At 34.7% G+C, this 25,876-nt stretch overlaps 1 protein-coding gene across 2 annotated transcripts in view; it reads left to right on the top strand.

Moving 5' to 3' along the window:
- Positions 1–25,876, top strand: part of KLHL1 (kelch like family member 1) — a 446,132-nt gene that overhangs the window by 334,841 nt on the left and 85,415 nt on the right. For both annotated transcript variants that reach the window (XM_030922205.1, XM_030922204.1), the window contains one exon: positions 18,068–18,292. In XM_030922205.1, coding sequence (XP_030778065.1) covers positions 18,068–18,292 — 225 coding nt within the window. The remainder of the gene's footprint in view (positions 1–18,067; positions 18,293–25,876) is intronic.

Genomic DNA, 25,876 nt, shown 5'->3' with positions numbered 1-25,876 from the left:
AAAATTCATGTGTTATGATAAAAGGCCTACCATAATTATAAATTCTTGAGTACTCAGTACATTCTTTTTGATCAATCTCCCTGTGAATGTACAGCAAATGAAAATAAACACATCTTTCCTCCACACTAAATCTCCCTTAGTAGATTCATGGGGTAATAAGTCTGAGTGTGTTTTGTATATATTTCATGATTACACGATCTTAATTCTCCAGTGTGTGGCTATTCTCTGGAAAAGAGAGAGTCTCCCTAGGGCAAAATTAAATTAACTTCTATGATACAGACTTGCAGAGAATAAGTAAAAGATTTAGAGATAAATAGAAGTCACCTAATGTGGCACTAATGTAATCCTGCATTTTGAAATGAGTAAATCTCAATGAATCACAGAAAGTCTTCAATTAGAATAATGTAGTGAGGTCAGGTGCTCATTTATGAAAAAGGAAAACATGTAGTTTTTACAGGCTTATAGTTTAGGTGGAGATCACTGGAACCTCATATTCTTTTACTATATGTCTGTAAAGGCATTTTATGACTTCTCTTTTTGCCGTACGATCAGGAATACTAGAACCGAACTGTCATGATTGCCATCTTTTTCTTTCATTCCAGTGTCTACATTTTCAACAAAAGCTAGAAAAATTCACGTATATATGGAAGATCTTTACTGGGGCATAGGGCATTTTAATAACATAAATAGCAAGGGCTTGCTTATTTTTGACAAATGATGTTAGTTATTAAAATAAATATTTTATTTGAAAATGTCAAGTAGCATGACTTTATGTTCAGTAAGCATTTTTAAGATGAAAACGTAAAAGTCTCACAATAATATATTAATATGAAGAGTGCTCATTTGTTGTAAAGCTTTTTCTATTATTTTTATTTTTATTTTTTATTTTTCTGAAATGGAGCCTCACTTTGTTGCCCAGACTGGAGTGCAGTGGCGCGATCTTGGCCCACTGCAACCTCCGCCTCCTGGGTTCAAGGGATTCTGCTGCCTCAGCCTCCTGAATAGCTGGGACTGCAGGCATGTGCCACCACTCCCGGCTAGTTTTTTTAATTTTGTTGTAAAGTTTTTAAAATATGAGCTCTTTGCCGTAAAAAGGTAGCTAACTAATAATGATAGAAATAATAAGTTTAAGTTTTGGTTTACCTTTTTAAAAGTCTCTTTGTTGTGACATCATTGCTAGCAGCAAAAGCTGCTTTTAAAAATAATGAACTAGAACTTTAATTATAGCACTAAGAAATATTTATGGTACAATATTTAAAATAGGTAGTTACATATAAAAAAAAATTCAACTTCCAGGCCAGGCACGGTGCCTGTAATCCCAGCACTTTAGGAGGCCCAGACGGGTGGATCATTTCAGACCAGCAGTTCAAGAGCAGCCTGGCCAACATGGTGAAACCCCATCTCTATTAAAGGAAAAAAAAAAAAAAAAAAAAAAGCCAGGCACGGCAGCCCATGCCTGTAATACCAGCTACTCAGGAGGCTGAGGCAGAAGAATCAATTGAGCCTGGGAGGCAGAGATTGCAGTGAGCCAAGATTGGGCTACTGCACTCCAGCCTGGGTGACAGAGGGAGACTGTGTTAAAAAAAAAAAAGAAAAAAAGTTATCCATTCTTTAAATTTACTATGTACTTAATTGCATTCACACACAGCCGTCCTAAAATGTTGCATTGATTTAACGTTAACCAGCTGATTCAGATGTGAACATCAACATTATATATCTTCTAAATCTACTGAAAATCTATAAAATTATTTAATTATTAGGAAAGCCTAAGTAAATTTTCTGATATTTACCTATTGCATTCACATTAATTCCCTGCTTATGCATTAGCATATTTTTTATTTTGATGTTTCTATTTTTCTTCTTGATTAATATGTTTTATATACCAACAAAATATAGTCTTTTCATATTTCTTAAAAGGTATAGTTGATTTGTTTATCCTTCAGTTTTTTGTTTCTCTATTTGTATATTTTTGATGTAAATATATTTTATATTTAGATGGTTGGTGGTTATATATTTATTAAAATGTACCTTATAACTTCTGGGTTTTGTGGCTTTCCCTCACAAATCTTTAATCGTAGGCCCACCTAGAAGTAAAAGTTAATCATCTACTTTTTAATATTCTAGTTCATTTACAGCTTTTTAAAAATTTTTGGATTCAACGGGTACATGTGCAGGTTTGTTGCGTGGGTACATTGCATGATGCTGAGGTTTAGACTTCTAATGATCCCATTGCCCAAAAAGTAAACATAGCACCTGATGGATGATAGTTTTTCAACACTTTCCCACTTTCCTCCTTCCCCAGTTTTGGAATCCCCAGTGTTACTTGTTTCCAATTTTCTGTCCTTTTGTACCCAGTGTTTACCTCCCGCTTATGAGTGAGAACATGTGGTATTTGTTTTTTCTGTTTATGTGATAATTTGCTTAGGATAATGGCCTACAGCTGCATCAATGTTGCTGCAAAGGGCAGGATTTCATTCTTTATTGTGGCTGCATAGTATTCCATGGTGTATATGTATATATATACCACATTCTCTTTATTCAATCAACCACTGGTTGGCACCCGGGTTGATTACATGTCTTTGCTATTGTGAATAGTGCTGCAGTGCAGTGAATAGTGCTGCAGTAAACATATGAGTGCAGGTGTCATTTTGGTAGAATGATTTCTTTTCCTTTGGGTATAAACCCAGTAATGGGATTGCTTGGTTGAATACTAATTCTGTTTTTAGTTCTTTGAGAAATGTCTTAACTGTTTTCTGTAAGGATTAAAGTTATTTGCATTCCCTCCAAAAGTATATAAGGAATCCCTTCTCTTCACAATCTTGTCAATATGTTCTTTTTGACTTATTTTATTTTATTTTTATTTTTATTATTATTTATTTATTTATTTATTTATTTATTTATTTATTTATTTATTGAGATAGAGTCTGGCTCTGTCACCCAGGCTGGAGTGCAGTGGCGCGATCTCGGCTCACTGCAGGCTCCGCCTCCTGGGTTCACGCCATTCTCCTGCCTCAGCCTCCTGAGTAGCTGGGACTACATGCACCTGCCACCACAGCCCAGCTATTTTTTTTTTTTGTATTTTAGTAGAATGTTAGCCAGGATGGTCTCAATCTCCTGACCTTGTGATCCGCCCGTCTTAGCTTCCCAAAGTGCTGGGATTACAGGCGTGAGCCACTGCACCCAGCCTTATTTTATTTTTTAAAGACGGAGGCTCACTCTTTTGCCAGGCTGGAGTGCAGTGGTGCAATCTCAGCTCACTGCAACCTCCACCTCCTGGGTTCAAGCAATTCTCCTGCCTCAGCCTCCCAAGTAGCTGCCCAGCTAATTTTTGTATTTTTAGTAGAGATGGGGTTTCACCATGTTAGCCAGGATGGTCTTGATCTCTTGACTCGACCTGCCTTTGCCTCCCAAATTGTTGGGATTACAGGCATGAGTCACCACACCCAGCCTTTTTTTTTTTTTACTTTTTAATAATAGCCATTCCGACTGGTGTGAGGTGGTATCTCATTGTGAGTTTGATTTGCATCTCTCTGATAATTAGTAATGTTGAGTATTTTTTATGTTTCTTTATCACGTGTATGTCTTCTATTGAGATGTATCTGTTTGTGTCCTTTGCTCACTTTTTAATTTTACTTGTTGATTTTTTTTAAGTATCTTAATGATTCTGGATGTTAGTCTTTTGTCAGAATCATAGTTTGCAAATATTTTCTCCATTCTATAGGTTGTCTGTTTACTCTGTTGACAGTTTCTTCTGCTTTGCCAAAGCTCTTCAGTTTAATTAGCTCCCAATTGTCAATTTTTGTTTTGGTTTCATTTGCTTTGCAGGACATAGTAATATATTATTTGCCAATTATTGGCAAATGTCTAGAAGAGTGTTTTATAAGTATTGTTCTATTTTTTTTATGGTTTTAGGTCTTACATTTAAGTTTTTAGTCCATCTTGAGTTAATTTTTGTATGTGTGGAGAGGCAGGAGGGCAATTTCATTTTTCTCCATATGGTAAGCCTGTGTTCCCAAAACCATTTATTGAGCAGGGTATTCTTTCCCTATTATTTTTTTAGTTGTCATTGTCAAAGGTCAGCTGGCTGTAGATGTGTGGTCTCTATTCTTTTCCATTTGTCTGTGTGTTTATATTTGTACTAGTGCCATGCTGTTTTGGTTACTGTAGCCTTATAGTATAATTTGAAATCTCTTTGCTTAGGATTTCTTTGGATGCTTGAACTCTTTTTTGGTTCCATATTAATTTTAGAAAAGTTCTTCTAAGTCTGTGAAAAACAACATTGGAAAGTTGATAGGAATAGAGTTAAATCTGTAGCTTGCTTTGAGCAGTATGGACATTTTAATGATATTGATTCTTCCAATCCATGAGCATGGAATGCTTTTCTATTTGTTTGTGTCATCTATGATTTCTTTCAGAATTGTTTCTGAAAGTTCTTGTAGATATCTTTCCTCTCATTGATTACACTTATTCCTGGGTATTTTATTTTTTGTGGATATTGTAAATGAAATTGGATTCTTGATTCTGTTCTCACCTTGAACATTGTTTATATATAGAAATGCCACTTATTCTTGTACATTGATTCTGTATCCTGAAATTTTGCCACAGTTGTTTATCAAGTGTAGGGTCTTTTGATAGAATCTTCATGGTTTTCTAGGCATACAATCATATCATCAGTCAAGAGAGATAATATGAGATTTTTTCCCTACTTGGATGTCTTTTATTTCTGTATCTTGCCTAACTGCACAAGCCAGGACTTCCAGTATTGTGCTGAATAGAGGATTTATAGTGAACATCCTTGTCTTGTTCCAGGTTTTAGGCAGAATACTTTTTTTGCATATTCAGTATGGTGTTGACTGCGTGTTTGTCTTAGATGGCTCTTATTATTTTGAGATATATTCCTTCAAAGTCTAGTTTGTTTAGGATTGTTATCAGGAAGGGATGCTGGATTTTATCTAATGCTTTTTTTTTTTTTTGTATCTATTATGATGACTATATGGTTATTGTTTTTAATTCTGTTTATGTGGAGAATCACATTTATTGATATGCATATGTTAAATTATCCTTGTATCCCAGCAATAAAACCTACTCGATTGTGATGAATTAACTTTTGAGTCTGGTGCTAGATTCAGATTTGCGAGTATTTTGTTGAAGATTTTTGTGTCTATGCTCCTCAGGGGTATTAGCTTGTGGTTTTGTTGCTGTTGCTGTTGTGTCTTTGCCAGATTTTGCTATCAGGATGACATGAGTTTCCTAAAATGAGTTAGGGAGGAGGCCCTCCTCCTTGATTTTTTTGGAATTGTTTCAGTAAGATTGGCACCAACTCTTCTTTGTATGTCTTGTAGAATTCTGCTGTGAATCCATCTGGTATAGGGCTTTTTTTGTTGTTGTTGTTTGATAGATGTCTTAATACTGATTCAATTTCATTACTTATTAGTCTGTTCTGGATTAGTGTTATTTCCTAACTCAGTCTCAGGAGGTAGTGTTTCCAAGAATTTATCGATTTCTTATAGATTTTCTCATTTGTGTGCGTAGAGGTATACAAAGCACTCTCTGAGGAGCCTTTGTATTCATGTGGAATTGGTTGTGATGTCAACTTTGTTATTTCTGACTGTCTTTGTTAGTATCTTCTCTCTTTTTTTTTCTGTTAACCAACTTTTAGTTTCATTGATTCTTTGCTCAGTTCAATTTCATTTAGTTGTTTTCTAATTTTAATTATTTCTTTTATTCTGCTAGATTTGTTTAGTTTGTTGTTGTTTTTCTAGTTCCTTTAGATGTTCGGTTAGGTTGCTAATTTGAGATCTTTCTGTTTTCTTGATGTAGATGTTCAACACTATAAACTTTGATGTTAATATTGCTTTTGCCACACCTCAGAGGTTGTGTAATGTTGTCTCTATTTTCATTTATTTTTTAAAACAATTAATTTCTATCCTAATTTGGTTTTTTAACCAGAAGTCATTCAGGGGCAAGTTGTTTAGTATACATGTATTTGCATGGTTTGAGAACTTCTCCCAGTATTTATTTCTATTTTTATTCCACTGTGAGCCAAGAAGATGCTTCATATAATTAAAATTTGTTTTTAATTTATTAATACTTGCTTTATGGCTAAGCATGTGGTAAATTGTAGCATATGTTTCATTTGAAAACAAGAGGAATATATATTCTGTGGCTGTTGGTTAGAGTATTCTGTAAATGTCTATTAAGTCCAATTGTTCAAGTGTTGAATTTAGGTCCAGAATTTCTTCGTTAGTTTTCTGCCTCAACGATCTGTCTAATGCTGTCAGTAAGATGTTGCAGTCTGCCACTATTATTATGTGGCTGTCAAAGTCTTTTCTTAGGTCTACAATTAATTGTTTTATAAATCTGGGTACTTTAATGTTGGGGCATATATATTTAGAGTAATTGCATCTTCTCCTTAAATTGAACTCTTTATCATTATCTAATGCCCTTCATTTTCCTTTTTTCTGTTGTTAAACTCTATTTTATCTGATAAAATAATAGTGATCCCGCTTTTTTTTTTCTTTTTCCATTTGCATGGTACATCTTTCTTTATCCCGTTACTTTGAGCCTATGGGTCTCATTACACATGAGGTGGTCTCTGGCAGACAGTGGAAGGAAGGGTATTGTTTCTAAAAAAAAAAAAAAAAAAAAAAAAAAAAAAAAAAAAAAAAAATCCAATTTACATCTCTGTGTCTTTTAAATTGAGTATTTAGGCTGTTTATGTTCAATGTTGATATTGATATTTGAGATTTTATCCTTGTCATGTTGTTAGCTAGTTACTTTGCAGTCTCAGTTGTGCAGTTGCTTTATAGGGTATGTGAGCCGTGTGCTTTTGTGGTAGCAAGTATAATTCTTGCATTTCCATGTCTAGAATTCCCTTAAGCATCTCTCATGGAGCCAGTCTGGTGCTCATGAGTTCTCTTATTGATTCCTTGACTGGGAAAGACTTATCTCTCCTTTATTTATGAAGCTTTGTTTGGGAGAATATGAAATTCTTGGCCAGCATTTCTTTGCTTTAAGAGTGCTAAAAATGGGCCCTCAATATCTTTTGGCTTGTAAGATTTCTGCTGAGAAGTATGTTGTTAGTCTGACAGGTTTCCCTTTATAGGTAATGTGACCCTTTTTCTTAGTTGCCTTCAATAATTTTTTCTTTTGCATTGACCTTGCATAGTCTGATGACTATGTGCCTTGGGACTTATATTCTTGGATAGTATCTCGCTAGAGTTCTCTGGATTTCTTGCATTTTCATGTCTGCCTCTTCAGGAAGATTGGGGAAATATTCCTGAGTTATATCCTCAAATATATCTTCCAAGTTGCTTGCTTCCTCTTCTCTCTCAGGTACGCTAATATCGTAGATTTTGTTGTTTTACATGATCCCATATTTCTTGAAGTATTTGGTCATGTTTTGAAATTATTTTTATTTTATTTTTGTCTAACTAGGTTGATTTAAAGGATTAGTCTTTGATCTCTGAAATTCTTTTTTCTGCTTAGTCTAGCCTGCTTTTAAGGCTTCTAATTGTATTTTGAAATTTTTGTAGTGAACTTTTTAATTGCAGAAAATCTGTTTGATTCTTTCCAATACAACTACGTCATCTTTTAAATTTTGAATTATTTTCTAGCTTCTTAGTGTTGAATTTCAACTTTCTCTCAGATCTTATTGAGTTTTTTTGCCATCTCTATTCTGAATTCTATATCTGTCATTACAGACATTTCATTCTGGTTAGGATTTATTGCTTGGGAGCTACTGAAATCCTCAGGAGGTGACAAAACAGTGACTTTTTGTATTGCTGGAGTTTTTGTGCTGGTTGTTTCTCTTCTGAGAGCTGACACTTTGTATTTTGTTTTAAATTTGCTAACCTTTGGATGTGTCTTCTTGATTTTTTATCCTATTTTTTACCTGGGGGTATGACTATGGCATATATGGTATTTCATTTATTGACTTCATTTCTGGGTGCTTTCAGAGTGCCAGACTTCTGTAGGGGTTCCTTAGTTGCAGAAATATTTGTGTAGTGGCTTTCTAAGATGTTGTTGGTTGTAGTAATATAATTTTGTCTGGTGATGTAATTCAGGCTGCAGTCTACTAGGAGGTCCTTCAGAGTAAGAGGCAATAGGTAGCAGTGGGAGCAGAAGCAACAGAGAAGGAAGAAAAGCACCCTCCCTCAGGATATGTTCGCCTTTAGTCAGGGAAGAGCTGCTAAAGAAGCCCAAGAAACCGTTTCTTTCAGCCCACACTTCCTGCGTCCAGAAGGAAAAACCACTACTGAGTCTGCAACAGTACACTGAGGTGGGGTGTAGGGGGAAAGTGGTGACACGCTTTCCATATCTGTTCCTGGGCTTCGATGGTATTCCCTTCAGCAGCTGATGTTATACTTGCATTTTCATTAACTCATGGCGGACTTTGAGTGGCTGCACTCCATCCTCCCTTAGGGACAAACTGCACAAAGGTTTCAATCTCCAGGAGAGTGGCATCTACCTCCTTCTTATTCTTTGGAGCTAAGGAGCACTGTCCCCCAAGTGACCAAAAGAGCAGACTGGGACACCCAGCAATGACCTACACAGACAGATTTCAGGTTCCAAAGCTGCCCTGGCTGCAGTCTTGCCATCTGCAAGGAACCTCAGCTTCGACAACACTCCTCACACTCCAGTCCTGTAATGGGAGAGAGTCTAATTCCAGTGCCAACTGCTGGAGCACTCTCCACGCCCACCACTCATTGCAGCTCTGAAAGTCCTTCTCCCCATTGCAGAGCAAGCTCTCCAGTCTCTTTAGTCTTGAAAATAAAATGCCTGCCACTGTCAGCAGTCACCAAACAACATCTCTACACACTCAGAATGGTGTCAGGTGTGGGATTATAATTGGAAAGAGTGGGGCCCCTCTCAGGTGAGCTACATGGGGAGTGTGGTTTGCTCATGTCTCAGTCTAACAACAGAAGTCTAGAAGGTGGTCCTGAAGAGTAAGAGGCAGTAGGTAGCGGTGGGAGCAGAAGCAACAGAGAAGGGAGAAAAGCACCCTCCCTGCAGAGCAGTGGATATTGTCCTAGGCATACCTAGGATGGCCTTATTTCCCTCTCCCTTTTTAGCTAGGCAACAGCTGCTGCCATATCATCCTAAGCTCAGGCCAAGGGTGGGCTCCGTCCAGCATTAAACTCTCTAAATGGTACCTTAGACCTGGAGAGGGCAGGGCACCATCCAACCAAACAGTGTGAAAAGAAGCCATGGGGATTGCAGTCCAATTACAACTGGGTCTCTCATCAGTCCCTTGCAGAGCAGTGAGTATTGTCCTAGGTATGCATGGGATGACATGGTTTATCTGTCAGTCCTTGGTCAGGTGACAGTTGTGCTCATGTCAGCCTGAACTCAGGCCAAAAGCAAGGCTCAGCCCAGTATTAAACTCTCAACATGACATATTGGGACTGGAACTAGAGAGGGTCGGAGCACCACCAAGGCATGTGGCATGAACTGTGGAGTGTATGGTCCACTTGCATCTTAAACTGATCAGCAACTTGTAGCAGAGTGGCAAGTACCCTACCAGAGGTTGCCTGGGTGTGCTTATTCACCCCTGTTCCTCCTAGGATCATTGCAGTGGCTGTAGCCATGTCCGTAGGTCCCCAGTATCTGCACTCTCAAAATGGCTTCCCACTGAGATTACTCCAGGCTCAAATGCCTCTGAGTTTCTGCGTGGGTTCCCTTTCTGGAGCAACATTTCTGGGAATCTTCAGGCAGCTCCATGTATCAAGCATGAGGCCCTAGTTGTTGGTCAGGGGTTTCTCATGGCCCAGATCGTTAAAGCCGATTTCTGAGCTCTGTGGGTTTCTATCTTACTGTTTCCCCACATCCAGGATCTCAGTTGGTTTGCAGCTTTCAGTCTGTTCCCAGCTGGGTAAGCTGCCTGGAACACTATCTTTACTTACTTCTGGCACTTCCTGTCTCTTCTCTGATGAATCCAAGTGTTCTCTCCTAGATGATCTGTACAGTGTATGTACTTATTACTCTGGTTCGTCTCTGTGGAGGAGGTACACGCTACTTGAGTCTAGTCAGCTGTCTTGATCTGTAGTTCTCTTAAGAATTTATAAGACTGTGACTCCTATCCTGGAAGTTAACTTAAACTCTGTATTGGTTAATATATGCGATCCCAGAGAACAGAAACAAACATTTATCAAGTTCTGTGGCAATGTGAGCTGTGCTTGAGTAATCAATTCATCTAAAATTCATTCTGGTATAAGGAATAAGACAGGAATCAAGATTTACTTATTTTACTCAAAAGAATAACAAATTATCTTAGTTTTTTATATAATAAGATGTTTTCCATTGATGTGTATAACCACTTTTATTACATTAAAAATACTCATATGTATTAGGGTTATTTCTGGCTTTCATTCAGATTCATTAATGTAGCTATTCTTCTTCATCAGTAATTCGGTTTAAAGAAACCTCTATAGTTATATACTTTTTAATATCTAGTAGGGTTTTTTCCCTGTGAGCATCCTATTAGAAATTGTCTGGTTTTAAAGAATTTACTTCCTAATATTATACAGTTGAATTTCCAAAGAAATGTCAGTATAATTTTATAAATTCCTTGTACAAATATCATTATTATTAATATATTAAATGTTATATAATAATAAATTATGCAATAATATCATTCAGAATCAGTGTAGTTTTGGAGTTTTTTTTTTTTTTTTTTTTTTTCCACTAATTCAACAAGCATCTCTCAACAGAATTTTAGTGCTGTTTTGTTTTTGGTTTTGTTTTTTTTCATCTAGAGCTGGCTCTTACCTTGCTAATTTTATTTTTAGATCATTTGCTCTTAATGGTGCTACCTTAAATAGGTTATTATCTTCTTTCTACTCTCTAAATGGTTTTAATTTTTATTTAAATATTGTATTCACTTGTATTCTGCTTTTCTGATTTGCCTACTTCTGGAAGTGTTTTATTTTTTCTAAGATTTTAAAGGTAATTATTATCAGCTATTAAGGTGAATTATTACATGTAATACATACAATAGAAATGTGTTCTATATTCTTTGTTTCCTTGGTTATGAGCCAAGAATTAGACTTATTTTTGTACTTCCTCATATCAATGAGATTAGTTTAATAGCAAGCAAAATGCTGGATTTTCAAAATTTATAGATCTACTTCAACATCTAGCATTAAGTTTAATGATAAACTTCAATTTATATCTCTACACATAACTACATGTCACTCTATTAATATTTTATCACGGATTGTTATGGAATATTTTGGTTGCTTATTTGGCACATTTGGAATTATTATGATGATTTAGAAATGTTTTCAAAGCCACTTTTATATAACAAATTACTTAGAAAATAAAGACTTTTATTTGTGCTGGAAAAACATTTCTCCTGCAATGATACATTATATGAGTATAAAAATGTTATACTAAAGCTTTATTTTTCATAGGAATACGAATACATTAAAGTTAATGAAATGCATATACTATAAGACATTGAAAAAATAAGTAATTCTTTATAATTATATTTTTTAAAACTTGAAGTCTTATGTTTTATGGATCATTAAAAAATGTTTTATTTTAAAGTATTCCAAAATGCTTCTCACTATTTACTGCTTTTTAAAAGACAATACATTAAGCATAACAACTTTTTCCTAATGATTTGGTGGCATCAAGGTCACCAAAGTGTTAGGCCAAGCTGTCTTTTAGGTATTATATAATATGGATTTTATCATTTGTTGCTGTTGTTTAATAAACGTAAGTGATTGTTCTATTTAAGTCGATGCATTCTTTTCTCCTGGTTATTTTCTCATTGCCACACATTGCTGCTTTAAATTGTCTTAAATCATTCTACTTTATGGGTTTGTAAAATGGCTTTGAAGTCCAGTTATTAATATTACTTTAAAATTGTAGTTAAAACATTGTGAGAACAGGTGAAGACCTCTCTGGTGAGTTGAATAAGAGAGCGTTATCTTCTTTTTAGGAACTTTTTGTGATATCTCTTGTCAGTTCATAAAACTTTTTATCACTGAATTCTGTGCTGTATGCAAGATAAATGAGGCTGTTATTTGCTTGAATTATAGATATAGGCACAAATTCTGCTGTCTGTATTGCCAAACTATAGTGTACAAACATTAATTACTATTTCCCCCATAAAAAAATTGTATTTGTCTGCATAAGTGAATATCTCCAGAGAGACCCAGAACTGTACTTTGGATAACATCTTGACCATTTTTTCTCAGTTTTATATTTTGAGAAAGGAGTCTACTGTTTGTTTTGTCATCAGGAAAGTAGTTGTGTATTTGTATTATATATAATATCTTCTGGTTAAATTATTGAATTTGAAAAACCAATGCTTTATAAATTGTAAAAACGCACATTTGAAAGAATTATACTGCACTGCTGCTGTAACAAATTACCACAGACAAAGTGGCTTAAAACAACTGCCATCTATTACTTCAGAGTTCTGTAGTTTCGACGCCTGGGGTGGCATGTCTGAATTCTCTGCTCAAGATCACAAAAGGCTAAAATCAAGGTGTTAGCTGGGCTGTACTCTCATCTGGAGCTCTTCCAAATTTATTTTGATTGTTGATGCAATGTATTCCTTGTGGTTGTAGAACTGAGGTACTATTTTCTTGCTGGCTGTCAGGTCAGAATCACTCTCAGCTTCTAGAGACCACTTGCATTCCTTCTTATATGGCCCATCTTCAAGCCAGGAATGGTAAGCCAAGTCCTGTTCATGCTTCAAATTCTCTGATTTTCCCTTCTACCAGTAACTGGAGAAAGCTCTCCTTCCCTTTCTACCACTAGGGTGAAAAATCTCTCACTTTCAGGGGATCACATCATCAGGGTCAATGAGATATTATTCCTATTGTAAAGTCAGCAATGCTTTATAGCATAGCAGTTCATGGACTGCTGATTGAACATATGCACAGGTTCTGGAAAATAGGTCATGCAATCTCAGGAAGGGGCATTTTTAAACTTGTACCCACTGAATATATTAATTGCAATTAACTCTTTCTACATCTGGGATAAAGTCATAAAAAGAAGTGTTTCTCAGAGTGGGCTCTAGAGCCAGGTTAATATTGTGGATGTATCAGGTGTTAACTGAGAGACACTGTGCAAGTAATTACAGTTTTCTGTAATTTGTTTTTTATTATGTAAAATTGACACAATAATATGCGTCTCAACAGGCTTTTAGAAAATGAAATATACTAATGTAGGTAAAGCCCTTAGAGCAAAGGAAATACTCACTAAATATTATTTATTAATATCTTATTTATAAACTCCCTACACAAAACACCTGTACTCAATTTTTAAGAAGAATATTTCAATTAAAATATGCATAAAGTGTTAAGTAGCTCTTAATGATATATGTATCATGAATTCTCTTGGTTTTATGAATACTTCTGTTTAAGGCTAGTCGAGTGAAGTAATGGGAATGGAGAATGAACAAGGAAACCTGTAATTGGTTATTATTGATTAGTGGTAAATGCAATTGCATTCAGACCAGCCTTATGAATACTTTTTATAGAAAATGATCAATGGACATTTCAGGAATTATTTCTAATAACTCAATATCAAAATTTTGATATTACTATAAATGCTATACACCTAGCCCTTAACTGACATATAGTCTATAACAATTTATCAAGTTTATAAAATTGCACATAAATATATCATATATAGTCTTATATCAAATAGAAAAATTCCTAATATTATTTCAGATTTCTATATATCATGAATGAGATCCACCTTTGAATTACGTAAGTACATTAGGTTAAGATACTTTACAGATCCTTTTAGATTTTAATAAATTATAGTATACATTTTACAAAATATTATTACTATACAAAAGCTCACAGAATGACAACATAATTTCCTACTAAAGTTAATGCAACCTTAACATGTTTGTAATGGCAGCGGTCTTGAGTTTAAGAGGAAAAACAATGAGGATATAACCACTCCTAATCATAGTTCTCTATGGCAGATGTGGCCATGTGTTTGTTTCAATGTACTTAAACATTATTTAAATTAGTCATATATGCCTATTGTTTGGAGATTGCACATTTTAAAAATCTAGATTTCTGCCTCCTCTTCATAAGTCAAAAAAACCTGGCAATACTAAGCCAGAATTTCTAATGGCAACAACCAAGTGGCAATTGCTATTTTTCGGTGGAGTGGGCATTCCTCGGTTAACAAAAATGGTCAGGACTCTGTCATGCCTGCGGTCACACATTTCATTATATTTTTCAATAAATTTATGGAGCATATATGTGCAATTTTGTTACATGCATGGATCGCATCATGGTCCAGTCAGGGATTTAGGTAGTCATCACCTGAATAATGTATATACTATGCACAGAGTAATTCGCCTTCACCTTGTAGGTATATGAGATACTAGTGATGGCTTCATTAACAGAGTAACCCCAAAGTAATTATGTCTTAAAGTAAACTTTCCTTTTGAATCACTTCCAAGTTTATTACATACCACTGTAGCAGTCCACTCTAACTTGTAGTCTGTTCGTAATCTATATTATGATAAATATTGCTTTTGCTCTAAGAGACAACAAAGGCTAAAATTACTCAAAACTGGCTTTCCCTTTTCTTCTGACTCAGAAAATAGCCAGGGGAATACATACACTCTTATAAACAAAAGAAAACAACAGAACTCACAAATTGATACACTAATAATAATAATAGAATTAGGAGGCTTAGATAGACAGCTAATAAAGTATGCTGGTTAGGAAATTCTATAAAGGATATTATTATAAATAATAATTTTAATTTAAAAAGAGAAAGCCTACCTTAATTTTATTCTTCTTAAAAGCAAGATAAAGCATTGACAATACTTGCTGACATTTGAATAAGAAAATCAATTATATTGGCTAGTATGAGTAAGTTCTACAAATGTAAAAGATCCTTTTACATTTTGTATTGCTTAACTTTATATAACTAAGCAAGATTGAAGACTGAAGTATAAATAGGCCTTGGTTTCTGAGGTAAGCTGAATCATGCACCTCCCCCTCAGAAAAATGTCCATATCCTAAACCCTGGAACCTGTGAATATGTTATGCTACACAGCAAGACTGAGATAAAGCTTGTGAAGGAATTAAAGTTGTTAACCAGCTGAATTTAACATAAACAGATTATTCTACATTATGTCTGATTAAATTGGTATGAGCCCAATGTAATCACAAGGGTCAATGTCAGAGAAATGCAATGTTGCTGACTTTGGGGATAGAAGATGGAGCAACAAGGAATGTGGTGGCCTCTAGAATAGCGGTCCCCAATCTTTTGGGCACTAGGGACTAGTTTGGTGAAAGAAGATTTTTCCATGGACAAGGGTGGGGGAGTGGTTGGTTTTGGGGTGAAACTGTTCCACCTCAGGTCATCAGGCATTAGATTCTCATATGGTATGAACAACCTAGATCCCTCCAATGCACAGTTCGCAGTAGGGTTTGTGATTCTATGAGAATCTAATGCCATGGCTGGTCTGACGAAGATGGAGCTCAGGGTGCTGCTCACTTCCTGCTGTCCGTCCTGGTTCCTAACAGACCACGGACCACTACTTGTCCACGTCCTGGATGTTGGGGACCCCTGTTCTAGAAGATGGAAAAGGCAAGAGAACTGATTTTCTCCTGGAGCCTCCAGAAAGGAATGGAGTCCTGGCAGCATTTTGATTTTAGTGCAGAAAGAACCATTTCAGATTTCTGACCTCCTGAACTGTAAGATAACAAATCTGTGTTATTTGTCAGTAAATTGGAAATATTTTTAACAGTAGCCATAGGAAATTAATATAAATTCTAATGGAAACGAGCTCCTATTTCTGTTGTAGCTACTAGGATAAGTGAGTAGGTCACTTTTGAAGACTGAAGTTACAGGAAAAACTGTAAAGGTTAAAAATTCTGTCATGTATTGAGATTCAAGACAAATATAGTTTATTTGAATGAGGCTTTGAAATCCAAATCAATTCCTGACTTTTCCTTTTTGAATTGCAGCTCCTTTGGTTGCTCAGAAGTCTTAATTTCACTCTTTCCTAACTATTTCCTCTGAGGAGGGTAACTGGACCTCAAATTCCCTGCAAACGTTTTCAGCAAGGCTTTGGAGGCTGTGGGAAGTACAATTGTTCAAATACTTTCTTCCTTGTCCACTCATACCAGAAAATATGAGCGTAATGAGATTGTGTTAATCAGGATTAGATTACATTCTTCTGCTCTCCTTGGTCAAATATAGTCACAAGAGACAGATATCTGTGTAAACCCCCCTTTATTTTCTTTATCTCTATGCAACTGAGTCTTACTCTGTTGCCCAAGCTGGAGTGCAGTGGCATGATCTCAGCTCACTGCAACCTCTGCCTCCCAGGATCAAGGGATTCTCTTGTCTCAGCCTCCCAAGTAGCTGAGACTACAGGCGTGAGCCACCATGCCTGGCTATTTTTTTTTTTTAATTTTTTTTTTTTTTTTTTTTTGTATTTTTAGTAGAGATGGGATTTCAACAGAGTTCAAGGCCAGGCTGGTCTCAATCTCCTGACCTCACATGATTCACCTTCCTCGGCCTCCCAAAGTGCTGGAATTATAGTCATGAGCCACACTCCAGGCCATCTGTGTATAACTCTTAATTTTTAGTTATGCATTCATATCATATAAAAGTTATCAAGCTTTGAAAATCCAGATGACTTTGAAGTTATTCAAATATGTAGTTTGCTTCAGAATTTTGATTCAAAGGCAAATGAATAAAACATTCAATATTCAATATAATAAATATGTTAAACTATAAAATAAATACATTTGTTTAAAATATTATATATGTTAATAAACAGTATTGAATAACTTTTGTGAAAGTTGCAATTTATTTTTATCCTAACAATAACAATAATTTCCTAATACTTCAAAATTAGTTGTATATTGGAATGAATCTATATTTTTAGCAATATCAGAAAGCAGATGTGATATATCTAATTATTACTGTTACCTTTAAGTAAAAATTGTCATAAATTGTATCATTTTTACTTTAATTAGCAAAACTTCTGTTACGAAGGTGTTTGTGTTCATTTAGTTCATTGCTAGCTAGGTTCTGAAGAGTAAATGAGTCCACAGAGGAATATATTCCCTAGATTTGCAACCTTTTGTTACAGGTAAAAAAGACCATCAGTGCTTAAGTGAAAGTACACAAGAATGTTAATTTCCTTTGTAGAAATGTTTCATGATCGAAGGTGTAATATTGGTGAAGTGAGTCTGAACATTAAGTCAAACACTACATCAAGATCAGTATTTGTCGGCTTATATTATATCATATAAACATTTGGGAGCTCATTCTACACAGCCATTTTTAATGAGAATTGGGTAATTAAACCCATTAAAACAAATCTCACCAGCAATTTAGCTTCTTCTTTCAATTTCTATTTTATTAGTCAGAGTTATTGTATTTCTCAAACTTATATGTAAAAAGCTTTTAGGAAATATAAGCTATATTATTTAGAATTCTAACATGATTGTTCAGGACAGAAGATCATTTTGTAAAATTCTATTAAGCTATTCCCTAGATTATTTTTTTAAAAGCTGGTTTAAAAAGCATAGCAAATATTTGCTTATATATCTTACACTTGACTTTTAAAACCTTCAGTTATTTAAGGTGTATGACAAATTTAAAGAAAAATATGATAATATTTTATTGAATTAACTTTCAGAAATTATACAAATAATGTATATAACTTAATTATTTAAAAGGCTTTCATAAATATTATTCCAGCAGGGATTATGCTACATTTTTTAATGACAAAAGTGATAGAGGGAAGTTGTAAAATCCACTGACAGAACTGGGTCATGCTCACCAATGTTTCTACCGAATCAATAGTTTAGCATGAGACCATTATGTAAGTCAAACAAGATGAACATTTGTGTCTATTTTGGTCATTCATGCCTGCCAAGAAGAGAAAATAAAGTAGTTGAATTACTGCTCCTTTTGTTTTTCTGTCACTTCTTTTTTTTAAAAAAAATAAATGTGACAAGAGTGTTTTTACATCTTAATTTGTACCCTGCTTTGGCAGGCTGTTTGTTGGATTTATAGCAATTGGTGACTTTTCGATTTTATGTTTTATTAGGAGCTACAACTATAGAGAAATATGACCTGAGAACAAATTTGTGGATCCAGGCAGGGATGATGAACGGCAGAAGGTTGCAGTTTGGTGTGGCTGTTATTGATGACAAACTCTTTGTAATTGGAGGTCGAGATGGCTTAAAGACATTGAACACTGTTGAATGTTACAATCCCAAAACCAAGACATGGACTGTCTTACCACCAATGTCAACACATAGACATGGTCTAGGTAAGATCTCTTACTTTATTGATATTACATTTAAAAACATGTTATTGATAATGTAAACATATGATAACATATATTATTGATGCCTGTCTTAGTAAATTTGTGTTGCTATAAAGGGATACGTGAGACTGGGTAATTTACATAGAAAAATTCCTTGGCTCATGATTCTTCCAGCTGGAATATTGGGCCTTTAGTGAAAGTTTCAAAGTTTCCACTCATGACAGAAGGCAAAGGGAGGTCATGTATTCAGAGATCATGTGGTTACACAGGAAGCAAGAGAGACGGGAGCAGGTGTCAGGCTCTTTTTAACAACCAGCTCTTGAGGGAACTAATAGAACAAGACCTCATTGCCGTAAGGACAGCACCAAGCCATTCATGAGGGGTCTGCTCCCGTGATCCAAACATCTCGCAGTAGGCACCACCTCCAACACTGGAGATCAAATTTCAACATGAGTTTTGGGGAGACAAACATCCAAACTATGACAATGTCATCAATTATCATTATCTTTAAGTAAATTACGGGCTTATTTGAAGCATATTTTTTATTTAAATTTCTTGACATCTTCCTGTGTTTGCTAATCTTAATTTAAACTGTTGAGATAGATGTTAAAGTTCTCAAAAAGAGTAGACCCGGAGCCATCCTCAAAGCAGACCTCAAGCTGTCCTCAAAGATCATACGATATGTAAAGATGAATACAGAAAAATGAAGTAAGATGGAAAGGCCAAAGTAGTGCAACCCAGAGGGAAAAATAGTTAACGTGGGTTGAGTGAAACTTAAGGTAGCTTTGTCTCACATTATTGAATAAGCAAATCTGTGTCTTTTCACCTAATTGATTTCACCTTGAAAAATCTGTGGGGAAAACGGCAATAAAGATTTAGAGAAAGAGCAGCGCATTCTCTGGCACCATAAGTCATTATGATAGGATTTATCTGTTCCCTGCTATGGGGTAACCAGGAACTAGAGATAACTATATCTGGATTCAGATCGCTATGTGCATCTTGAATTTATCACTTTCTATTTGCATGATGCTGGGCCAGCAATAAACTCAGCCTTGGTTTCTTGATTTGCCACCAATTCAAGTATTTAAGCAGACAAAAATATAATAATTGAAATGACTATGAAATCATTTTGTAAATTATAAAGTCCTATATACATATTATAAAGAGCAGTTTAATAAAGGCTAACAGTTCTTGAATTTACACTTTGTCTTATGAGGATTGTAAGGAGAAGTACAAATTGCTTTTTTGTGAAGATCTAAAATATGCCAGCAATTTGACTGATTCTTTTCCTGTATTTAGAATATACATATTAGACAAATAACAGAGTTTAATTGCAAATCCACAGATTTAGACATTCACAGGTAAGCAAAATTAATACTTTTTCAATGTTCATGTTCCCAGCACTGTATTTTGCATTCATGTATACTCCACCATCAATCCAAAGTAAAGTTTAAAGAAATTAAATATACACAGATTGATGGGGGAAGAGAGAGAAAAGGAAAGAAAGAGAGAAGGAGAGATGGCTGACAATGCCCTTGTAGAAAACTACCTTTGATTTACATGCCAATAAAAGGTTCAGTCAGTTGAAGCCAGATTGCTGGAGGCACAAGATATCTGTGTTCTCTGATGAGACAGAGTGCTTCCTTTATAATGTCATATTCTTTTATGATCAGTTGAACCATAAGAAGTTCGGCATTGTGTATCGTACTCAAATACAATAAACATCCTTGGTCTAAGATTGCTGATCTTCCAATGTAAAGTTTGAGCCTTTGATTTACCTTCTTCCATCTTCCAGAGACTTCCATTGCATAGATGTTAATATTCCTTAATCTATCATATTATTAAGTTTTATTTTATATTTTTGTCTTTATCCTTTCCTGATAGATAACTTTGATATCTTAATGTCAATTAAATTTGTTTTTTACATTCTTGCTATCCCTACTTGGTAATTCATTATAATTCCTTTCTTCTTCTTAGTGATTTTCATATTCTCCCTTATCTCTGTTAGGCTACGTACTGTTCCTATTTCATTATAATTGCTTTCTTCTTATTAGTGGTTTTCATATTCTCCCTTATCTCTGTTAGGCTATGTACTGTTCCTATTTCAAATTCCTTCCTGCTTCCTTAACTCTTTATTGCAGATTCATCTTCCTCTTCTCTCCTTCCCTCAGCTCTTTTTTTCATTATTTTATTTTATTTATTTTTTTTATTCTTTGAGGTGGAGTCTCGCTCTGTCGCCGGCGCTGGAGTGCAGTGGCCGGATCTCAGCTCACTGCAAGCTCCGCCTCCCGAGTTCACGCCATTCTCCTGCCTCAGCCTCCCGAGTAGCTGGGACTACAGGCACCCGCCACCACGCCCGGCTATTTTTTTTTTTTTTTTTTTTGTATTTTTTTAGTAGAGACGGGGTTTCACCATGTTAGCCAGGATGGTCTTGATCTGCTGACCTCGTGATCCGCCCGTCTTATCCTCCCAAAGTGCTGGGATTACAGGCTTGAGCCACCGCGCCCGGCCCAACTCCTTTTTTAATCTCTCTCTCCTCTTTCTCTGTTGTTTATCCTTTTACTCCTCTTTTTTTTTTTTTTTTTCCTACTGTTTCTTTCCTGCTCTTCTTTCTGTTCCTCTCTCCCACCATTTCTTAACCCTCTGTTTCTTTCTCTTCTAATGCCGATTAATGGCAGTTGCAGTCCCTGAAATACATAATTCTTTTATGTGAGTACTCATGTGGCCACTATCAGATACTTGGGGTAATTGTGTGAAGGGTTAAGGAATATGATATGTTTTCGTATCTCACTAAAACATTCAGGAGTAGACGGGGGAATTACAGCTGGGCATGAAGCCCTAACCCTGTAAGCCGACTTGCTCAACCTATTTGTTGTTATCTCTAGTATGTAGGCCTCAGGGGTTGCATCTATTTACTTCCATTTGCACGTAAGTCCTCTTGAGATTTTCTTTCTTATCTGTGGATGCCTTAACCTTAGAGCTCTTAGCTTAAATGAGAAGGTAGTATTCATGACCAGTAAGTCTGTTTGCTTCTGCTGTTCAAAATTCCTCCTTCAAGCTGGGCTCTGATGGCATTGTGATGTTAACAATCCAATATGGGGTAGTAAAAAAAGAACCTGTCAAGTTTTCCTCCCAGATATTCTCTCAAGGCATATCTCTCAAGATATTCTCTAAATTTTTGTCTTACTCAGAATGTCACAAATGATGTTAGGCTCTCAAATATACACGATTACTCTCTCTTCAGTATAATCGGCAGGATTGGATTTGAGTGTGAAACCAAGTTTGTGCTAGTTTTCTACTTGTACAGAAATTAAATGTGTCATTTTATTTGCCACACAATTAATTTGTATCTATGTGTGATATGCAGTGGTTTTACAAAATTGAATATATAATAACATATTATACATTCAAGTGAAAAGAAGCTAAAGTGAAATTTTAAAATTGAAAAAAAAATGAAAACTCAAAATGTGTTTTCACTTATCTAGCTTTTCTCCCTTTGATTTATGTAAAAAAAAATTTTACATGGTTTTATGAGAAAGGCACATGAGTTCTGTAGTTGCTAAAACTATGTGGTTTTAAAATGTTTCATAGCTATTAATAAGTGATCATTCTGCTGGATAAAGTGACATATAAAATTATATTCATTTAAATTCTGTGACATCAAGGGAGAAAAGAACTGTCTAGGGAATTAAACAAATTAAGACCACTGTTTTCTCAGTATGCTACAAATTTTTAGTTTATCACTTAAGTCTTTAAGCATATACATCTATATATTATTTTTTTCATATTTTATATCGTATAAAATTGAATAAGACATTACTACAATGCACTATTTCAGTTAAATATTTTGAGGAGAAATTGGTAAAGCGTAACAGTGATTGTTTATTATGGACTTTTATATGCTATGCAGCATCTTATACGTTAAATATATGGTAGGGGTTGTTTCTGCTTTTAGTTTGGTTTCAATTCAGATATAATTCACATATCATAAAGTTAATTAATTTTTAAAGTATAGAAATCAGTGTGTTTGAATATATTGAGATGAGCAGACATAACCACTAGCAAATTCCAAAACATTCTTGTCATCCTAAAAAGAAATCCTGTACACAGCATATCATCACTCTTAATAACCCAGTCTTTCTCAGCAGCAATTAATCTGCTTTTTGTCTCTGTGGATTTGCTCATTCTGAATATTTCATGTAAAAATAATTATACAATTTCTGGCCTTTTGTGTCTGGCTTCTTTCATGTAGCTCAATATTTTAAAGTCCATTCCAGGTAGTATATATCGATATTTCATTCCTTTTATGGATGAACAATATTCCATTATTAAGCTTTACCACATTTGTTAATACATCATCAATAGAAGGACATTTGGATTGTTTCTACAGTTTGGCTATTATGACTTAAACTACTACATATGCCTTTTTGTTTGAACACATGTTTTTAGTTCTTTTTGGTATACGTCTGGGTATGGGATTATTAAGTCCTGTGGTTAACTCTTGGTTTCACTTTTGGAGAAACTGAAAAACTGTTTTCCAAAGTGAATGCACTGTTTTCTATTCACACCAGCAATGTATAAGGGTACCAGTTTCTTCACATTTTTGCCTACAATTGTGATTTTTATTAAAATAATCCCAATATATTTGAAGTAGTATCTCATTGTGGGTTTATAAGCATTTCTCTAGTTTCTCATTTCTAATTATATTTGAGAATCTTTTTTGTATACCATCTTTGGAGGAAGCTCTGTTGAAATATTTTCCCATTCATGTCTCGGGGTTATTTTTCTTTTTATTGTTGAGTTATAAGTGTTCCTTTTACATTTTGATACTCTGGTAAGATGTAAGATTTGTAAATATTTTCTCCCATTCTATGAATTTTATTTTATTTTTTAGTTTTAAGTTCTGGAGTTCATGCGTAGGATGCACAGGTTTGTTACACAGGCAAATGTGCCATGGTGATTTGCTGTACCTATCAATCCATTACCTAGGTATTAAGCCCAGCATGCATTCGCTATTTTTCCTGATGCTCTCCAATTTTCTTAATAGTGCCTTTCGTAGCACAAACGTTATTAACTTCATGAAATTCTATTTATTTATTTATTTATTTTGCTTGTGGCTTTATTGGTATATCTAAGAAACTATTTTCTAATCTATGTTCATGAAGATTTATGCCTAGTTGTCTTTTTAAAGTTTTAGATTTCAAACATTTAAGGTCTTAAATTAAGAAATATGATCCAAGCTTTGAGTTAATTTTGTATTTGTCATGAGATAGCAGTTCTACTTCATTCTTTTGCATGTTGTCCTAGTTTCTTTTGTTGAAAAGACATTTCTTTCCCACTGAATTCTTGGCACCCTTGTAAAAATCAATTGGCCATACTGTGAGGGTTTATTTTTGTATTTTTCAATTCTATCACATTAGACTATTTGTATATCTTTATGCCATTACCACGTTTTCTTGTTTACTGTAGATTTGTAGTAGTTTTTAAAATAATGTCATGTGATCAAGCTGTCTTTGGTTTTTAATTTAAGAAGTTTTGTATATTCTGGGTCACTTGCATTTCCACATTTTTTTTTAAAAAAGATCGGTTTATCAGTTTCTACAAAAAGTTTCCTGGGATTTAAATATTGCTTGCTTTGAATCTCCAGATCAATTTCTGAGTATTGCCATGTAAAAAAGAAAATAAATCTTCCAATCCTGTATATGAGATGTCATTCTGTTGAGTTAGGTCCCTAGTCTTATACCTATTTTGCTAAATTTATTCCTAAGTAATTTATTTCTGATATTATTATCAATATTATTGTTTTCTTCATATCATTTTCAGATTTTTTATTGCTAATGTATAGAAATACAGTTTGTAGATTTAACTTGTATCCTGTAATCTGGCCGAACATGTTTAATAGATTAATATATTTCTTTGTATTTATTATTATTTTTTTCTTTTTTACGTGTGTGTGTGTGTGTGTGTGTGTGTGTGTGTGTGTGTGTGTGTTTCCCCCCATGGCACTGGCTCGACCCTCCTGCACTCACTATACAAGTGACTTTCACTATTAAATATGTTTCTCCTTTTTTTAGATAGATGTTTTTATCAGGCTAAGAAAGGTCCCTTATATTCCTAGTTCAATGAATGTTTTATTTGTTGTTGTTGTTTTTGCTTTTAGAAATGGGGTTTCCCTATGTTGACCAGGCTGGTCTTGAACTCCTGACCTCAGGTGATCCACCTGCCTCGGCCCCCCAAAGTGTTGGGATTACAGGTGTGAGCCACCATGCCTGGCCCCTAGTTCAATGAATGTTTTATCATGAAAAGGATATTGGATTTTCCTGTATCTATTGAAATATGCATGTGATTTTTGTCTTTTTTCAATTAGTAGAGTATATTAAATTAACAATTTTCAGATGTTAATACACCTTGTCTTTTTAAAAAAAACATTACACTTAGTCACAATGTAGAACTCTTTTTATATTTTGCTGTATTTTATTTGTTTGTATTTTGTGGAAGATTTCACATCTATATTCAGAAGAGATATTGGTCTGGAGTTATCACGTCACTGTCTGGTTTAGGTATCAAGGTAATACTGGCATCATGGACGAGTTGGGAAATGTTTCCTCATCTTCAGTTTTGTAGAATATTTTGTAGAGGATTGGTGGTAACCACAACATTACAGAGAAGGAGGTAAAAATAAGCATATTTAAACTTCACTGTTATCTAGATTTCGCTGTTTTTCTTGAATAAATGGTTCCTATATTGTTCCCAGCCTTTTTTTTTAATTACCAGAGTTTGATTTTAATATTTTTTGCCAGTGTTCTTATTATTAGTAGATATTTGGAGGTTATTATCCCTGCAATTCCTGCCAATGCCAGTATAAGAAGTTGCTTTTATATGGGTACAACAAGGATAAACTAAGTGATCCATAAATAAGAGGAATCTTTTGCAAATATAATTGTTAGCTTATAAAATTGACCAAATACGTCAGAACTGGCTAAAACTAAAAGAAGCTTGATAATTAAATAGAGACCACAATTCCATCTCGGTGAATGCCTGGTGAGGACAAAGATGTTTCTAGGGAGGAACACTGGATGCTTCAGCTGGCTTCTCTGCCTCTACCTACTGTAGATGTATTAGGTAGCTCTAAGTTACATTCTCCTCCAAACTTAATGTTACTTCAACCTTTGACAACGCAAAAACAAATTCAAAACAAAATCTTTTTCCTTCTTTGCTTTGGTCACTCCAGATGTCAATTCTCTTGTTGGAAGCACACTATTGGCCTTATGTTTTCAAGGTGAGCTAAGAGAAGTAGCTCAACTTATTGTCATCAATAGTGAAATACAAGCCTTGCTTTCCAGGAGCACTGATGTGTATATATGTTTGCAAAATAAGAATGATCAGATATTGGGACAGGAGAGGAAAAAAAATGGTCATTTGTTCATTCTACTATTTATTTGTTAACTGATTAAATTCTCACAACTACCCTATAATACAAATACTGTTGTTGTCATTTTAATTATACAAAAAGTCATGAAAAAAGTAGCCAACTAACTTTTTCTATTTCACATCACTTTACAAGGAAAACTTTGGATTTAATCTCAG

Source organism: Rhinopithecus roxellana, chromosome 18 (genome assembly GCF_007565055.1).
Source record: "Rhinopithecus roxellana isolate Shanxi Qingling chromosome 18, ASM756505v1, whole genome shotgun sequence".
Taxonomy (NCBI): domain Eukaryota; kingdom Metazoa; phylum Chordata; class Mammalia; order Primates; family Cercopithecidae; genus Rhinopithecus; species Rhinopithecus roxellana.
The sequence above is the reverse complement of the archived record's forward strand: the minus strand, read 5'-3'. Positions and strand labels throughout refer to the sequence as shown.